Source organism: Vidua chalybeata, chromosome 5, assembly GCF_026979565.1.
Source record: "Vidua chalybeata isolate OUT-0048 chromosome 5, bVidCha1 merged haplotype, whole genome shotgun sequence".
Taxonomy (NCBI): Eukaryota; Metazoa; Chordata; class Aves; order Passeriformes; family Viduidae; genus Vidua; species Vidua chalybeata.
The window spans coordinates 51,021,917-51,041,431 of record NC_071534.1 but is presented as its reverse complement, the minus strand read 5'-3'; the positions used below and the strand labels follow the sequence as shown (position 1 = coordinate 51,041,431).

The following is a 19,515-nucleotide window of genomic DNA, read 5'->3' as shown; positions in this document are numbered from 1 at the left end:
TCTTTCTATAGGATTAATGGTGATCCTATTCTGGGAGTTCAAAGAAGGTTTTAGAAAAAACATCATTAGCAGTGGTAATGGGAGATTTCTGTCCTTTTGATGGGAAGGAGGCCCCGTTCAAGTGCCAAACAATGTTAGGGAAATGATAACAATCATGGCATACAATTATTGGGTATTCATTTGAATTCAATAATAATTGAAATGCTTTTTTTCAGGATTCTCCTGGAATTGCAAGACAGAACTGAGTATTTCACATCTGAAAGTTATGTGATGTGACTGTCTGCTCAGTTTTCTTGTAGCATACTGAAAACGTTTGCAGGAGTTGTGTCAGAAATGGCACCTCAAACACCAGGAAATCCAATTTCATATGGTTTTCATTCTGATTTGCATGTCTTTAATTTCCAGTTAACAGTCTCAGTGCTCACACCACGGACCCTCCAGGGAGAACAGCACGATTAGGCACGACCCGTGTCACATCTAGGCACTGCCACACAGCTCAGAAGTGAAGGCGTGTGGCACGAAGGCTGCCACCACTCACCCACAAAACCCCTTCTCGATATCCAAAAGTTCTGGGGGTTTAGTACAACTTCTGCTTTTATCTACAGCAGAAAGATATAAGGAAAAACAGTGTTTTCATACATTATTGCCGCCATGGGCTGGTACGAGCTCACATCGCCTGCTCAGGGTCACAGCGTGGGCACGGCCACTGCGGGTGTGCCAGCACTGGGGCCGCTCCAGGCCGCCAGCACGAGTTCCTGCAGGGGCTGGAGGGAGCCAGGGCAGCTGCTCGTCCTTCCGCACAGCTTCCCTCTCCTCTTTTCCTGACCCTCCTCGTCCCGACGCGTTTTCAGTCCGCGCGGCCCGGCCCGGCCCCGCTCCCCAGTGCGCACGCTCCTGCTCCCCGGGCGTCCGGCCTGGTTGCCGTGGCTACCGCGCCGCCGCCGGGGCGAGCGGCGCCTGTCCGGAGCGCCGCCGGGCCGGGAGGTGCCGCGGGGGCAGGGGCAGGGGCAGGGTGCGGGGGTCCCAGCCGTGCGCCGAGCGGCGGCCGCACCCCCGGCCCCGGTGCGCACTGAGCCAGGGGCCCGCCCGCCCGAGCGGTTTGGCATCCCCGAGCTCCCCCCCCCGGGAGCTGCGTCCCGGGTCGTGCGGGTTTGGTTGTGGTTTTGTACTGAGGAACGTGGGCTTAGGACTCTTCCAGCCCGAATAATTTCGGTGGCAACTCGGAAAACCGTAACGGTGTGCTGTCTCTGGGTAATGACCCCTTGGACCATCTTGTTCTATAGGTAAAGAACGAGAGGTAAAAAGAACTGTGCCGGCTACCTGCCTTGGAGTATTACGTTTGGTAAACACCAGTCAAAAGTGCTTTCTGTTTGGTGGAAGCAAAGATCTCATACTGTTCTCAATAGGCCTTTTGGGAACAGATACAGGAAAAGCTTTTCAGGACAGTAAGTTACCCATAATTCTGGTAGTAGAAATGTGCCAGTATGTAATTTATAATAGATCCTGTGATTATTCTTGCAGAAAGATTAAAAGCATGCAACTGATGCTTTAGGAAATGGAAGATGCATCCGATGGCTTTGAAGTTGCTACATCTGAAGGGTCAGGTGCAGAGCAATCACCTGCATCCTCACAAGGAAAAGCAGTCAGAGAGGCTGGGGACCCAGCAGAGAAGCCTCTGCTTCCAGAACCTGCAGGCACTGCACAGTCAGAGGAGGGCTGGGACCAGCAGTCTCCTTCTCAAAATTCAGTACTACCAGAGAATATAGCAAATGGGACAGAGACAGGTAAAGAAGTTGTTAAAATGTTGGGCATTAATGTTTCAAAGAGATATTTTTTCTTCAATTTGGTTATAGCTTCTTGCACCCCCACACACCCTCATTCTGTTTATGCTTGCTGGGATTTGGTCCTGCAGTAACACTTTAAATTCTCATATGAAACATACTCCAAAGGTAAGGAATGTATTCTTGATCTCAAACTGTAGTAGTCATTTCTAGATGGCGTTTTATAGAATGATCCTTATTTTCAGAAATGTGTATGAGTAGGTATACATATTTTGTATGTGCATTTAAATTAACAGTTTAGGCAACATTATAGAAATCACCTTACTATTTTACCTTTCTTAGATTCCCCTGTAACTTACCTGCCACCCTTCTTTATCTGTGTCTTTCTCCTGCAGTCTCCCAAATGCTCCATCATTTCCTACACCTGTTCTTCAGTGTTCTGGGTGTCTTCAGTCACTTCCTCTTCCCAATATAGGACCCCATTTTCTTAGTTCTTCAGAGCAGAACAGAGTATATATCCTGTTCAGCACCTGAGCACAGTGAATAACAATTCCTAGTATGAACTTGCTGGCTACTTTCCTCATTGCTGGGTTCCATTTATCTGCTCTCATTCTCAGTAGCTGGCTAGGAATATCTTTATGTGATGACAATATTACATTAGATACCGCCTTTAAAATTGTATGATAATACTATTTCAGCTTGCAAATAGACTGTCTTTTAGCTGAAAAAAAAGATGATTATGTTGTGTTGCAGTGTTACAATAAAATCATCTCGGGGGGTAAAGTTGAAGGAGTTATTTGTTTGTTTTGAGAAGCTTCTCAGGAATGAATTTTGTTTTTATTTTTAGCAAGCATGATTGAGGATAATGAAACACTTGGGAAGACTGGGCCTAATTCTGATGAAACTGTCCAGTCTGAGAATCAGGAACGTTTCCCTGGAGAAGTCATTCAACAGGATTACCACATGCCTGATGTCATAACTGTCAGAATACAAACAGGTAAATGCTGCTTTTGCAGGTTTATTGATAAATGCTGCTTTTGCAGGTTTATTGATACATATGTAATTATGGTCTAATCTAGATGTGTTACTGAAAGAAGCAGTATTTATATTTTGGAACTTCCATTTTAACAGGTTCGAATTCATTTCAAGAAGTAGCTGTAAAAGTTGAAAGACCTACCTATAATAAACCTTTTCTGGGTGGATTTAGGAACATGTCAACAGGAGTGGAATTTCATAATGCAGGATCACAAACAAAACCCAAAAAACGACCTGACAAAGGAATTCAGTTATTTTGTAGGGAAACACAGGTAAAGTCTTTGTAATGTCCTTTTAGTATGTTGTTTTTGCCAAATGGAATAGAATCTGACACTATTTCTGATAGGAAACAGGAAGTAAATCTGAGATAAATGTGCAAATGAAAGTATTTAGTAGATAAATATCATTATTCTTGTGATTTTTATTGCAAAGACCTAATTTTGCCACTTAATGTAATGAGGAAAAAATATCTCTGTGTATTTTCTTCTAATCTGACATGCATTTTTTCCCCAGACAGTTGTGGAAAAAAATACACAACAACAAACAAGAAATACAACATCGACACAGATGACTAAAATTGGCCTTTATGTATCAAACATGACTGACAAGCTAATAACTCCTGGGAAGTATTTTACAGCAGAGGAATACCATAAACGTAGACTTGAAGCAGTAAGTCCTTATCTGTTTGAAACTATCTGTAAAATAATGTATTGTGAAGGTTATCTGAATAGTTAACGAGTGTTCAGAGTGTTCAAAGACTGAATTTAAAAGTGAACTGTAAAATGTCTTCTTATGCTCATCTTCTATAATCTTTCAGATACAGGGGAAGTGCGTGTTTGCTCTGTGGTTTTAGTGACATTTGATACTTTGCAATCTCTTAAATATTAAGAATTCTGAAATTATTGTTTTCTGTCTCACAGTGACAGTTAAGTTTCCATGTAGAGCATTAAGGATTAAAACAGGCTTGTTCTTACAACATTCTTATGATCTCTTTGAAAGAACCTAAGCTAAATGCTTAATGTATGGCCTGAAATAAATGGAGTATTGGGTTAGGATTTAGGAGATATGCAATCAAGCTTTTGAGTTTTGAGAACAATCTATTTGAGAACAATCTGTTTTTCTTTGTCTGTTTGGTTGGGGGTTTTTTTATCAGACTTACTAGGTTACCTTGGGCAAACTGATCTGTTTTGGATTTTGTTCAAGCTCCCTGCTTTGATACTAAAGTAGAAATGGGCTGTTAAAACACAGGCAGTGGGTCTATGGGGTTTTCTGGTGCACTGAGTTGCCTCATGAAGGCAATTCAGATTACAGATTCTGCATATTCAATGTGCAGAGGATGCCATTTAGGCATTCCACTCTGCTTTTTGAAAACCATGTGTTCTGTGACTGCACATTTAACTCAAAATGTGCCCTAAATTGTGTTAGATGAGGCCCTGCTTTGTAAATGCTCTTGTTATTAATTTGATTGCTGAAAATAGACAGTCTGAATCCAACTGAATGGAGAAACAGTTGATTCCCCAAGTGTCTAAGTAGAATAATTGTATTGACATGGTTGGCAAGATCTTTGGAATTTTCTGGGTAGAAGTTTTCTTTTAAGAACTTCTTAAATTGGTCAGCTTTAGCATCTTGTAAAAGTGGAACCCAAGTAGGCAGTAATTTCCTCAGGACTACCAATATGGTCTTTAGTGACACTTGTTGAAATCTGTAATGTATCCATAGGTAATTTACAATGCACAGTAGGGAGATGTCATCTTGGTGTTGGTTCCCATTGATGGATTTGCACAGTGCAGTATAGGTCCATATTGAAATACTGTTTGAAGACATATTCAAGAGAAGTTTTACATTAAGATATTAACAGAGATAATGCAACTGTATTAACATGATTTTGTGCTTGATAGCTTTCAATCTGAACAATGCTTGGTACCTCGTGTCATTGATTTGACTGAACTGTTTGTAGCGCAAATGCTAACTCAGCCAGCAGAAGATGAGGCTTGTGCAGTATCCTCCCTTAACATACCATAGACATTTCCCCAGTCCTCAATAGCCGCAGCTTGGGAAGGTCAATGATTTAATTTTCTTTTTGCATTTCTGTCATAACACCTTTAGTAATTTCACTTTCATTATTTGTTCACAAATAAAATGCAGTTGATTTTGTGTCTAGATGTTGATTTTTGTAATTAGAAATTTTAAAGAAATTTTGCAACTGTGTCTGCATTTCCATTCTGTAAACTGGTAGTAAGATAAGGAAAAGAATAAAAAGAGTACATGGCAAAAGATATTTTTAAGGGGAGATTTGAAAAAGAAAAATGGATATTTAAATGTAGTTTATATTTTGATCTGATTATTTGAACCTATTTTATCCACTGTACTCACTGGTTAAATTCCTGCAGTTGCCTAACTGAGTAATCATACTAGTGCTTAAACTAATAGTACGTGACTGATTTTGTAACATTTAAATTAGTTTCAGTACAAGAAAAAATCTTAGAAAATGTAGTTAGGAAGCTGGAGAAAAGAACAGCTAAGAAATAATACTATGCTCCAAAATACTATGTTGTTTTGTTTTAAATTCATGATTTTTTGATATTGTATCATGTATAGGTAATAGTATTACAGAAATATTTCCGTCGTTGGCATGCAGTAAATTTAGTACAAAATCTGAAGGAACAAAAGAGGTCAAGGCTGGCAAGGGAGGCACAAGAAGAATTACAGAAAAAAAGAGAGAAAGAAGAAAAATTGAGGAGGGAATATGAGAAAAAACTGAACCCTAAAACAAAAGAAGACTTTGAGCTACTGTACCATGAATTGGAATGTAAGTTTTCTTAAAGGGATATCTTTAAAGCAACAAAATAGTACAGTTTGTTTAAAACAAACTTAGGGTTTTACATGTTTTTATAGATACTTCCATGGTTTTCTTTCTGCTTTACAGTGGAAATTGTTTCATTTTAAAATAATTATTTTACTTTTATGTATTACTAGAAATAGAAAGAAGGCTTTGGTGCTCTGTAAGCACTGTTCAGCAATAACTAAACATCCCTGTGGTACCAACATCCAGCACCTTACAACCTGCTATGACTAAAATTTAACTCTATCACAGCCAAAACCAGTACACCTTTTTTAGAAATAACTGGCTTATAGAATAGTGCTCTTTGGCAGTTTTATTGACATTTTTTATTTATGTCTAAAGTTAAGGTCAAGAAGAATCAAAGGGTGTCTTTTTAGATCAGAGTTGCTTTTATCTTTCACTCTACATTTAAGATGCTGAAAAATTTTTGTACAGAATTTTGAAACATATGACAGAAGTTATTACTTTTGTCTTAGTTGTCCTCTACTGATGCTTTTCCTCCTTTCTAGTTCATTCCATGTTTCACAAAACTGTGTTGTCAAAATTTTAAAAATCTCTTAGGAATTCTACAGGACTTTCTGAAAGTCATACATTTCCTGTTCTTGGAGTAGATGATGTTTAATACAGGCAAGCACTTCTAAACTTTTCCAGAAAACTAATGTGAATACTGCAGATAATTGACATAAAACCTTACAAGAATCTAATGGTGCAAATCGAACAAAAAACTTAAAGTATGTCCTTTGGAAAAATAAAAACAGTCAAAAGCTGTGTACTTGTACCAGCATATAATGAAACAGCAAGATTTTTGGTTTTTTACAATGTCTCTTTTAAAGCCAGAATTTTTTACTGGGACTTGTTACAATTCTTATGTTATCTCAGCTACTTTATCTCAGTGCTTTATGGTCTAGCTCTTTGCCAGTTTGGGTATTGCTGTCCCTGTAGCAGAACTGACCTAATAGATTACCTACTTCATTGCAAAGCCACCTGCTCTTAAACAATCTCAGCTCTTTCTTCAGTGGTAAACTGAGCATAAATTTGGTGGCATGTGTTATTCATAGAGCTCAGGATCACGATTCAAAAATTCCCAAGTTATACACAAATCTTTTAATGCTGTCATACTTCGTGTGGCATTGAACAAATGACTTTGTCTGAATTAATAAATGAATTATAAATATCACTGTTCGTGACAAATGTAAAAATTATTGCTTGTCTTGAACTTTGCAGTTGTTGGAATGGTATCTTCATGAGATTTGTGGTTTGTTTGAGATTGTCTACCCCTCCTTTTTTTCTTTGTAGATGGTTTGCTTTTCACTTCCCAAGAATCAAGCCCTTTTCAAGTTGTATCTGACTTAAGTAATCAAAAGCCAAGGTACTCAAATAGTATTTTTTTCCTTACCACTTATGAGAAGTCTTACTATTTCCCATCTGATTTTCTGTAATATTTTATTCAGGAAGGTGATTCCAGACTACTGTGCTGTCAGATGTATGATCCACTTTTTTAAGTGTGAGAAGTCTTACTTGCAGTAGAAACAACCAAGTTCAGTTGAAGTTATGGAAGAGTGCTGATCTTCATGATATTTTTAGATTTGAAAGTTATGGTTATGCAAGTGTCTCTTGCTTAATTTAATGACTTTGAATTCACAAATAATAACTTTCAGCCAAGCATGTTCAGAAATTTCATATCTAGGCAACCTGAAAAAACATTTGGCACTTTAGAACAAATTCCAATATTTGATTTTTTTTTTTAATATTTTGTTAAAAATAATGGTTGGTATCAATCTCACTCTTTAGTTTTCATTAACTGGTGTTGACTAGTTGCTTCTCTAGTTGCAGTCATGCTCTTCATTTGAATAGAGCTTAATGATTCTAGGAAGTTGAGGTTTTTTTCCTACCTGCATCTGGAACAATTTTGCATTCTTACAGTGCCAACAATTTACACAAGCTAAATCATTGTGACAGTAATAGAATGAGACTATTGTCCTCCAGGGATCTGTGAAGGTTATTGCTGCAGTCGCAACAGAGTTACTATTACAGGGTCAGCCAGTACAAGCAATTCCTGGTGGTAGAAAAACTTGTCTGTTGACTGTATAGTGCAAATAAGGTCTATCTATATATTCAGCATGTCTGCATAGGCATTTATTATTTATTTGAAAAGTTTGAACTATTTTACTTTATAAACACTGGAATAAAAATTGTAATGAGTAAAATTTATGCAGATAGATAATCTGCAGAACAGATAATGTAAGAGGAGTACTTTAACTTGTTGCATGTAAATGGGGACTCAAGAGGTGAGTATCAATGGTGAGCAACAGGTTCTTCATGTCTGAAAGTATAAAATTGCTTACTGTATTTATTAGCTCCACCTTAGAAGTTGCTGCCCCCTTCAGGCATAATAAAAGTTCATGTAAATTAATTCTGTATAATGGTGTTGTTTGCTGAATTGACTTTATTTAAAATATATATCTTTGGGTTCTCAGAACTTGCCAGACAGCTGTCATATTACAGCTTGGAGAGCCTTAAGGAAACAAATTGAAATATTTAAAAATGGAAAACATAAGGTACTGTAGATAAGAAGCCACAGGCAGAAGATAAACCTTCCTCCTCTCCCTTCTCCTGCCTCTAATCTTACCTGATCCAGGATGTTACAGGCTTTTTCAGTGCATCACATATTGAATGGTTTATTTTACGCTGGGTTTTGCTTTTGCGCAACTGTTCTGGGATGATTACAACACTTTGAGGTATTCTTCAGGAATGTTGAAGTTTTGGATCTTATAAAATTCCCTACAAAACTCCAGAGGTATTTGAACTAGATCAGACTCTTCAGAGAAGCCAGGAATTGTTATGGGATATGCAAAGGCAGTAAACACAATTTGATTTTACAAGCAGATTTCTCTAAAGCCATGTAGTCTGTATATCTGCAGCAAAAGTGTCAAGGGGTAAGATTCTCATAGAGCATGTAGTGCTGTCATGTGCTACTGTCATGTGCTACTGTCATGTGCTGCTGTCATGACCATCCTGTGGCTTCTTCTGTGGCCACTTTCACCCACTTGGTTAGTTATGTTTTAGAAAACGAAAGGGAGAGTAAAGCGATGACTGTCGAGTTACTATTGTGTTCTCATCTGCCTTGGATGGCAAAAGGTGATACCACTGCAATGTTCAGTGTAAGACCTGAAGGGCTAAATGTTACTGTCAGTTAAGTTTTATCTCGGTTTTGGAGGACTTCAAGCTTCTTTAGATTTTACTAATTTTTGCAGAGAGAAGCAGTAATATTCTCAGCACTGAGTACTAGTGGTACCACATTAAGATGCAGCCATTTCATCATACATTTCCACAGGAGCTAAATTCTTTTTCTCACATAAAAATTCTTTTTCTCCTACTCATCCTTGAGTTTTGAGTACAAATTGGCAGTCTGGAATTGATGTACACACACATACTCTCACAGAACATCTGTATAATTTACATTCATTTCTAGGCTATCTTGCATGTATTGAAAATAGCTATAACCGTCAATTCCCTAAAATGGAAACTGGTTTTTAGTGAATATTGAAAGAAAAGTCAGTTATGTTGTTTCTTAAATATGAAAGCAGAAGTTTTGCTGGAAAGCATCTCATAAAAAATACTCAAAATATTTGTATCTGCAGTGTGGATGCAGGAGGAGACTGAGCGAATTAACAGAACTCTTACTGGAGCTAAAAGAAAGGCAGCACTTTGTGCACTTCTGGAAGAAGAGACACAGCTCATTGCTTGCATTGGGATGCACAAACTAAATGCCAATGTGGAGAATCAACAAAAAGCAATACTGCACTTTCTGGTTGAGGTCAGTAATTAGGCTGATAATAAAGAATACCAAAGTACAGGAACAGAAAATACACCTGCAAAGTACGAAAAGTACCTTTTGTAGTTTTTAACAGTTAATCATGTGAATGCTAATGTTATAAATATCCAAATTATATGGTTGTTTGTGTCAATACAATTCAGTAAGTTTCTTTTTCCAAGCTGAAAATTTCATAGCTGTCAGACCAATTGAAGGTTGAACAGTGCATTGGTAAGGCTGTTAATTATAAAAAATATAAACAATGCATATAATTAATTATAATAATATAAATATGTTATCCTTCAGGAGGTAAAGTTGTCACTAATTTCCCAAATGATTATAGGCCTGTGGTCATCATATGTCTCTCTTTAAAGAGAGCATTTACTCTGTTTTCCTATATAAAGAAGAGTTTGCATCTGATGTTGAACTCAGTTATTAAATCATTGACTTTAGTTCCATTAGAATTTTAAATTGAGATTTCATTCTTCTATAATCTTGGGGATAATATTTAAGGGAAGTTCCTTCAGTCTTAATAAAAAAAATGAGAATTCCTTCATTCACAAAGATGATTTAAAATAGTGTTAAATTCAATGGTATCTTAATGTAAAATACAGAAAACCTTGTCCTTTTAGGTAGACGTCCAGCCATTGGAAAAAAGTAATAGTTTATTTCTAAAGTATGTGACATGATTATGAAAAGAAATACTGCAAAAGAAATGGTTTTTAGCTATCAATTTTTTAAAATTATTATTATTTTAAAATTTTGACTGTTTAGTGCTCAAAAAGAGACTTTTTTCATTCTTTTTATTACTGATGCAGGGGAACTGTAGTCTAAATGTGATTTGATAAAATGTATTACATTTCTCATTGTGAACAAGTTGCTTATCTGAAATATTAGTGGAAATGTTACTACATTTATTACTGTGGTATGATTGTTTTCTCTCTTACTGCTTTCAAAAATGAAAAAAAAACCCAGAAAACCAAATAATGAGGAATATTTTCAGAGCCTTGAATAATTTCTATGTTTAATGTTTGCTCCTACTACTTACAATGTGTTCTGTTACCTTCTAAGAAAACGAAGCCTAGAACAGTCAAAGGAAATATATTTCTCTCTTAGCTGACTCTGTTATTTTTCCCATAAGGACTGATTTCCAGTGTCCTACCTGTACAGATTGCTTCCAGCACATAGTCTTACAAGCTGTACAGTTTCCTTGCATCTAAAATCAGAAGCAAAATGTTCTTCAGCACAAGAACTCTCAGTGACAGTTGATGTTCAGAGAATCAGGAGACACATTAGAGACAACAGATATTTTGTCTTTCCAAGCAGTGGACATTTTCCTGAAGCAGTTACTAATAATTTATATATTCCTATTTTAAATGTATAAATTATGTTTTTCATGAAGAGACTGTAATCTTTTTTGTTTTAAAATCTATTGAGCTTCTGAACTAGAGCAACTTTTCATGTTTTTTATCATATCAGCTGTAGGATTTTTAGTGTTGTTCCAAACTGTTGAAATAGTTAGCTCTAACTCAGAGGGAGAAAAAGTAACAATTTTTGCATTTTTTAAAAAAGATAAAATAAATATAATTTTGTAAATCTCAAAATGAAATGGATGGTTTGCTATGACAATAACAGTGCAGTTTAAGCACTTCAAATTACAGTATGAAATTTATTTTTGAGTGCTTGATTAAGGATTATTTCGTTTTTTCTTGAACTTCAAGCTTGTAATGTCAATCTGGACACTTGCCAGTTAAAGCTGCAATAATACCTTTCACATCTGAAGACTGCAAGCTGCAGTAGCCAATGTGGTATGAAACTTGCTTCTCCATGGAAACCTTTGTTCCCTTCTTTGCTACTTTAAGCATGTATCTCCACAGGCATGTGTGCCCTTATGAAGGTTGCTACTGGTTGTGTGTATCCTATGTTCTAGGGGGTTCATTATGCTGAGCTCGTTCTTCTTCAGCATTTGTACTTTGGAGAGGAAGTCTTTGATTAAGCTTTTATACAGCAATCATATTGACTTGATGAAATTTGTATAACTATTAACTGTCACTCAGTTCATACCTTTCATGCTTTGTGCTATTTCTGCACACATCCTATGGATTTTTTTTATTATACTTACATTTTTCTCTCTGTCTGTGATGGTGTGTTTCTCTCCTCAGGCACTTTTTCTGCTTTCATGCATTGGCAGCAGAGTGTAGTCGTAGTAACCTTGCTTTCTGAAGTAATACAGATAACAGGATTATTGTAAATTCCACAGCACTGCCAGCAGACTAAAAGACAAGTGAAAGCTGGCAGAAGATCTCAAAGTTTTAGGTTTTCTCCTGTCTGGAGTACCGAAAAATAGTCCTGAAATCAGAGAACTTGTGATTCTTTCTTTTTTCAGTAAAAAGTTGCATATTTTTTTTTACATTTAAAATTTGTTTTATGTAATACCCACGTATGATAAGGTAGTAAGAAAAATACAGAAGTTACAGATTTATTTTTGAAGAATTAATTATAATAACAGAATTGGTCTGTATTAAGGGTCATTTGCAGAATGGGATACCAAGACTACTTGCACAATTGGGTTTGCAAATTATCAGAAAAATCTAGTTTTACTGACTATTTCTTAGGGTTTACTCTGGCCATTGATTCTTTCTAGCATTAGCAAATGACCTTTGTCTGTTACTGTAAGTGATTTCCTTGAAGAAGATCAAATGTAGGTACTGAATTAACTACTACATGGAAAACAGTGGTTTGTCCCAGTCTAACATACGAAGGATTGTCAGCATGATAGACCCTCTAAGTTGGTCTGAATTTTATTGTTTGCAAAGTGTGGGTTTGTTAGGTTTTTTTTTTTGTTGTTGGTTTTTTTTTTTTGGAATTTCTAGTATTGTACAAAGATAGTGAAACAAAATGAAAATATAGTAGAATGCTCCCTATTATGAGAGAGAAAAAAATTACCTTGCTCTAGTTTTGCTGAAATGCAAAGATTTCACCAAGTAATTAAGAGTTGATTGTTTTAGGGTTTTTTTAGCTAATGTCTGGTTTTGCGATTGCATTTCTTAGTTTTGGCTCTGAAATGTCTTAATTTTGGCTCTGGTTAACAATATCTCCTTTAATTAGAGTTCTACCCCCACTGATAATGTAATTAAATGTCATTAATTTGATGTTAAATCCTTTGTAAAATTATTTTGTCTTTCTTTAATTAACTTTATTTATTTAAAAGTGAGGAAAACTTTTGATCATGGTAATAACGAATCATATCTCTTCTAGCTATCTAATATTCTTGGTATTTTTATAACTTATCAGCATATCAAGCCTATTTAATCAAAATAATGATTGTGTCTATGCTGGTGTCATGTCCAGAAAACTGCTAGGCATGTGAATACTGAATAAAGTGTTTCTGTTGTTAGGTTACACTGAGACTGCAAGGTGAAGTTTGTGAGTGTTAGTGAGCACTTAAGTTCCAAATATAGTGAAAAAGAATAATTAATACATAGAAAGATGTTTCAAATACCTCTCCCGAAAGAGGAGGAGGAAACATTTCCTTTTCCTTCCTAAGAAAAGGAAATGTTAAGTAATGATGGGGGAGAGGCTTTTGAAACCTCCCTTTTTATTGGAATTGGATACTTATGTAACAGTGTGATTTGCAACCTAAATCAATCTTCTGGAAAGAAGAAAATGGTTGTACTTTTTAGATCTTGTGGGGCAGGTGACGTGATGTAACTTCTTACTGTCTATAAAACTTAAAGATGTGCAAAGAGATAATTGAAGCATAAGGCATATATGGCATGTGGTTAGGTTAGCAAACAAGAAGCTAGGTGAAGTGTCTGGTAAACTATAAACACATACCTTGCCCTAGCTCTAACAAACCATATTCCTTCTGTCCTTCTCTGCAACTAGTATAAATAAAACAGTTCCCTGGAGATATTTTTTACTGCAGTAGACTTAAAGGTCTTAAATTTGCAATCTTTACACAGTCAACAGACATACTGATTTTTACTGATAATTTAAAGGGATTTATGACTGCAAAGTGAAATACAGAGCAAATGTATTCTAACACTACTGTCAGTAAATTCACTTTAAAGAAATAGAGCATATCCCTGTAGGAGAATATTATTTGCTTTTACTGTCCTGAAAGTTGAAATTGTCATGACCCACAGCTTTAAATAAAATGTCCAATTGAATGCTTGCTTTGGTGGAAGAGATGCTGTATCAATATCGAAAATAGAATTAGCCTTTTGCGTTAGTCAAGCATTAACATTAAGTCCCTATTTGCTCTGATGAAACTTGATGTAACATAATGCCATTGTTAAGCTGATGGTCAGATTTTAATAGCTCAGAGTTCTGCAAATTGTTTCTGAAGTGTGCACAGCCCAGGAGGTGGAAAGCATTTGATGGAAAAATCACTGAAATGGATACACAGAACTCACTCCGTGGTAAAGAACTACTTGAAATCTACCGCAGCATTAACACAAGGGGCATCCCAAAAGATGAGAGAACATCTGTGCTGTTAACACTCAAATGGACAGTGAAGGTGAGATTTAGTTTTCTATTTATGTTTAGCTTGAAGCTGTACTTTCCAAAGGTGCTGTCACTTAATTATGTTGACACATTAGCAATGCTGCTGCTGGCAGACAAGTGCCGTGATGGTGAGCTGGCAGCTGGAGACCCTCATGTACTACCTGGTGTGTGAGTGTAATTTACATTCCAGATACACTCTAAATTCATATTTTACTTTATCATGTGTATATTTGTCTTCAGGTTGTGTTAGAATTTTAACCCCATGGTTTTAGACTTCTTTGTATATTAATACATAATACAATTTTAGTACAAAGTTTTGTTTACTACTTAATATCAACCTTATGAGAAATGTGGCAAGGATATATGTGGCAATTACCATTTATCTTTTCTCAGTTATTTGAAATATCTGTTTAGAACCTTATCTATCTATTGGTTTGGATTACCAGTTTTATGGGTAGCAAATACTGATTTTTTCCTTCTTCTCTTTGCCCTTCACTTCCCACCACCACTGTTGCTGCTAGTGTTCCCAATGAATTAGAAGCTGGTTGCATTTTTTTAGTCTTTCATATTGGTTTTATTAATTTATTCATGTACAAAAAGAATGAGTTTCTTGGTCCTTTCAGGATGATACAGATGACATCAGCCTAGAATAGAATGCTGCTTCCTGATCTTATTAAAACAAACAAGCATCTTGCTGTTTGTTTTAGTAGTGCCAGTATTTGATTTCAAGTCACTATGGCATTGAGAGCACTTCTGGTTTATGAACTCTTGCCCATCTTAACACAAGTCAATATTGCTGTAGTGAACAAGTCAATTTCTGTAAATTATCACTCTCTTTTACCTGAGAAATCACTGAACTCATTCACCTCTTATGTTTCTCTCTCTGGAGAATCTTTTGCCAAGCATTTGAAATATTGAAGTGACTAATTTCCAGGAATACTGTCAAAGTCCCCCATGCCTCTTGTGTGGTGGATTTTTTGGGTTTTCTTGTGGCATTTTTTAAAACCCATCCATATTACACCTCCAATCTCATACAAAGGAAGCTTCTTAGGGAAATATTTCTTTGGACTTCTGAAGACTTAAAAATTTGCACTTGTTGAGTACCTCTGCTAAGCATCTTTTAGTGCTTCCAGGCTTACAGCTCCTCACAGCTTGGGTATACATATACAGGCCCTTTAACACAGAATGTATAAGGATTCTCACTTTTGTAATTCTACAGTTGTTTCATTGGAGATTTTTTCCCCTGAGATACTAACGAGTTCTTCTGTGAACATGTTCTTACATGAACATAGAGAGGTATGCATGGTAATGTCCATAGATTCCATAGTTTGCTTTCATGTCTTACTGAATTATTTTGTTTGTTTGCGTCTTTATTGTTGAGCAGTTTATTTTCCTTTTGCTCTCTTTTTTTTTTTTTTTTTCTTTTCAGGAACATGAATGTAACTTAACACAGGAAATAGTGGCATTAATTGACAGGGAACTTGATCTTATGTCAAGAGAGGTGAAAGAATGCAACTTGGAAGGACTGAGGAAAAGAATTTGTACATTATTTCTCCAGTACATCAAAATTCCAGAGTTTAACCCTCAGGTTGCTGGGTTAATTAAGGTATTATTCTTATTTTGCAGCCTGACATAGTGGCCACTGAATTAAAGAGAAGGGGGATGGAAAATATTGAAAGTTTTTTTATTTTACATTTTGCTGTAGAATTGGTGGAGGAGTTCCTCAGGAAGTAAAATGCAGCAAGTACATAGGTTTCACACAAATAAATTTTTATAGTTCTATTAGGAAGCATGGGGCATAGACATGGTCATAAGTACCTGACAAGTGGCTGGCAGCACTGAGAGAGCCCAGGAACTCTTGTGTCTGAAATCAAACATCTGAAAGTTATATGGTAGATCTTATGGGATGGTATCAGTAAAATGTAATAGCAAAGCGGTACCAATATACTGAGAGAGGAAGTCGTGGTTTTTTCTGCTGGTCAAGAGGCAGCATGCCGTGCATCCAGAAAGGAAGAACATAGCCCATGTCAATGTCTAGTGCACCTAAGCAAAAACTGTTCCAGGCTTCTGTTGCAGAATCAGTTGCTACTGTGTGCGAAGAAGATGTAGTTAGTTTTGTGTGAGTGTTCTTCTATTCTGACTACAGATTACAAAGGAAAATATTGATTCGCTATCGTATGTTGCTGCTCTAAGTAGCAATATCTGTTTTGCATCTATCAGAAGACCATTCCTCATACAGTTGTCAGTGTTATCTCAGGAGTAGAGAATCTGTCAGACTTAGATGCAGATGTTAGATTTAGAAGCAACTAACAGTTAATTTTACACTAGGTTTATTAGCAGATGTACCATAGCAGAGACTGAAGATTATCAGACTACTCAAACTATTCAATTACAGACTTGGTCTGTCTGCACAGACTACATTATGTTCTTTTCAGAACCCATGATGGAATATGAGGATGAGGAGTTCGCTATCAAGTTTAGTCTATTTTCTTCCCCTGTGTTGTTTCTGGACATGTGGGTCTGATGATTTTGTATTCTTATGCCAAAATAATAATATGCCCATAATCTCAGAGTTTTGTCTTTGCTGTAAAGGGAAGATTCTACATGAAAAATCAAATGCAGAGAATTTAGTTTCTCTTTTCTCTGTGTTGTCATCTTTCCAGAATAACTGATAATCCACATACATAAAAGCACCAGGAAGAGCACTGGAACATAATTTTTAGGATCTTCATATAGCTTGAAAATGAATTGACTGATTTATATAACTGATTTTAGCAAATGCAGTAAGAAAATACAGTGAGTCTTGGTATCCTATCCAAGAACAATCACAACACTTTATTGGGTATTTTAAAATAAATACTTCTAGCTTTTACATATTAAAATACTTGGCATGAAGATATGGAAGACATATCCTGACAGTGTTTGAGTAACATACAAGTAATAAAAGATACCCTGTAGTAAATTAACTTTTTTTAAATTTTATTTTTAGGTTCCACAAGATCCCTTAAAGCTTTATAAAAATGTTTACTTCTGTCATAGCTGCGAAAAGTACTTAGCACCTACTGAGTTTCCCATTCCTGCGAATTCCCACACCATTGGCAGATGTCGCTCATGTTACCAGCTTGATAATGAGGCTCGGCAACGAGAAGCATATTTCAAGTACAGACTTATACTAGAAAATCTCAGGAAGTCTGAAGTTGATTACCAGGATGATAGCAAAATTGTTTTCTTAGTTCAGGTACTGTTGGAAAGAGCATTGCAACTCATAGTAGGCAGTGGCTTTGACTGTATGTCCTTTATTGAGAAATGGGCTAAAAGCTGCAGCTTCTTCCTGTGATATGCGATGTTCCACACCATAAGGAAGAAACCCTTAAGCTCTTGATGCATAGGTCTACTTTAAAAGGTGGTTTGCAAGCTATACACTAAAAGAAGTCTAGCTGACAGGTTAAAGAATCAGATGTTCCAATGACTATGCAAAAAGTATATATGTATGTCAAGATGCTCTTTAACCAAGTGATTATATGACGTGCATAGAAATTATTTCTTACCCAAAGCTTTATTTGGCTTTTTACATGGGTGTAAGACTTGTAGAATGAAACATGCTCCTTCATTTTAACCCTGTTTTCTATTTCAGCTTCCAGATATGCGATACCTGATTGAGAACATATGGAACTGCCAGTCAGCTCTCAGTGCCTGCAGTGACCTGTATGATTTGGTTATGGTCAGGTGGGATAAGCAGCATGAGTGGTCTCCATGGAACACTATTCTCCTCACTAAAGAAGAGGCAGATGCACATCTTAAGCTGTGTAACCTTCAGAAGGTAAATTTCAATAGGCTTTTTTTTTTTTTTTTTACATTATTTTATGTTTTAATAGAATCCTGTGACTAATTATGTTGGGCCAAATTTGGTCCTTACAATTATCTGTGTTTAAATTGGCTCATTGTGACTATTCAAATGATTGCATCTGTATTATTAAACAAAATGGACAGTAATCCAGGAGGCATCTGGCATGTACAGCTCATTCCAGATACCTGAACTCTGTCTTGCCCCAATTCTCCCTCCTGAAATGCAAGGAATGCCCCTACAGTCTTCACCTTGCAAATGCTGCTATCTAAGCATTGCCTTATTTAATTTTCAAATATAAGTAAAAATGTTCTCACCTGAAATAAAGAAATAAATAAGTTTTATCTTGAATGGATAAAAAAAGTTACTCTGGTTTTAAAACATGATTAATATGTTACAAGGAGAAATTTTCACTACTGGGCCATAAGATAGTACTATTGAACTACAAAATATTTCATTATATATATATATATATATATATACAAATAAATGATCTGCCTTAGTTTATAAAAAGGTCACTATTTGCAATGTCTAAAATATGTCCAAATGTTTATAATGTCTAAAATATGAAGCAATACATATATTTTTAGATATTTTAATTGTATTTATGATATTCAAATTTATTTTTCTTTTCAGACTTATGAAGCTCCATTTATTTACAGAATAGAACAAAAGCATATCCGGGCAAAAAACTACTTTGCTCAGATTCCTGTGATGTCATCATTTTTGCATAGAAGTAGCAATCAGTCTAATGCAAATTCCTGCGAAAAAACATAGTTCTTTGAAGTTAAAGAAGTGAACTAAATTCCTAGGTTTTAAAGAAATACACTTTTTCATCAATACCCTAATTGTATTACACAGATCAAAATAAACTTCTAAGGATAAAATAATTTGATCTCGATGAGTTAATTTAACTGCATTTCAAGTTTTGTAACCTTATTTTAAAAAATAAAATGTTGTTAAAGAGCTTTGTAAACACTCAGGTTTTAGAGCAATGATTATTTTTCTGTGTATTCCTGCATTGCTTGGAACATTCTGTCTGCAGTGTAATATTCCTGTTGGGCAAATTCTGTTAATTCTTTGTCACCCTTTAATTAGAAAATTAATACTATAGCACTGTATTAATTTATTTTTCTTGTCTTAAGCACATAAGGCGGAAACCCCTTCAAACCCTGGATTCATACAGAACAATAGAATATATATAGCTTTCCAGATGTAGCTGCTTTGCCTGCAAACATTTGTGCAAAAGAACAACTTTACATTTCATAGCTCATCTAGATGGTCATTGTGGGACTGCCAGCATGTAATTATTGTATCTGATGTTGAAATTTTTGTAATAATTATAATTTGAGTATTATAATTTAAATATCATAATTTGAAATACACATTTCAGACTGTTTGAAATATGTTTATTTTTGAGGAGTTTGCATTATTTGAAGAAGTAAATTCTCCCCATAATTAAGAAAGTTTATGTTTGATCATAGTTACAGAGAAAAACATGATATGGTGTAAATTCAAAAATCCAACAGAAAGTTGCAAGGTTCTTCTTGAAACCTCTATTTTAAGATGTGGCTTTGACGCAGCCTTTTGCGCTAACAGATGAAACTACCTAGGAAAAAGCAGTAGCATTGACAAAGAGAAATAAGTACATATTTGACAGCAAACAGCTGAAAACTAAATTGACTCCCTG

The 19,515-nt window shown here is 35.8% G+C and overlaps 1 protein-coding gene across 3 annotated transcripts; it reads left to right on the top strand.

Moving 5' to 3' along the window:
- The first annotated feature begins 967 nt into the window (after positions 1-967).
- On the top strand, positions 968-18,715 carry IQUB (IQ motif and ubiquitin domain containing). 3 transcript variants are annotated; one of them, XM_053943896.1, is made up of 12 exons: positions 968-984; positions 1,522-1,784; positions 2,629-2,778; positions 2,913-3,088; positions 3,330-3,485; positions 5,415-5,625; positions 9,300-9,475; positions 13,824-13,994; positions 15,411-15,587; positions 16,971-17,219; positions 17,616-17,801; positions 18,462-18,715. In XM_053943896.1, the coding sequence occupies exons 2-12, from the start codon at positions 1,556-1,558 to the stop codon at positions 18,600-18,602; spliced, it is 2,022 nt and encodes a 673-aa protein (XP_053799871.1). In that variant the 5' UTR covers positions 968-984; positions 1,522-1,555; the 3' UTR covers positions 18,603-18,715. The 3 variants fall into 3 exon arrangements, with proteins under 3 accessions (XP_053799871.1, XP_053799870.1, XP_053799869.1); XM_053943895.1 differs by lacking the exon at positions 968-984 and adding an exon at positions 993-1,251; XM_053943894.1 differs by lacking the exon at positions 968-984 and adding an exon at positions 993-1,283.
- Positions 18,716-19,515: the final 800 nt, after the last annotated feature.

Coding starts and splice junctions, on each gene's coding strand:
- IQUB (XM_053943896.1), top strand. CDS start 1,556: ATGGAAGATGCATCCGATGGCTTTGAAGTTGCTACATCTGAAGGGTCA. Junction 5,626..9,299: donor ACTGTACCATGAATTGGAAT/GTAAGTTTTCTT, acceptor TTGTATCTGCAG/TGTGGATGCAGGAGGAGACT. Junction 9,476..13,823: donor TACTGCACTTTCTGGTTGAG/GTCAGTAATTAG, acceptor TTGTTTCTGAAG/TGTGCACAGCCCAGGAGGTG.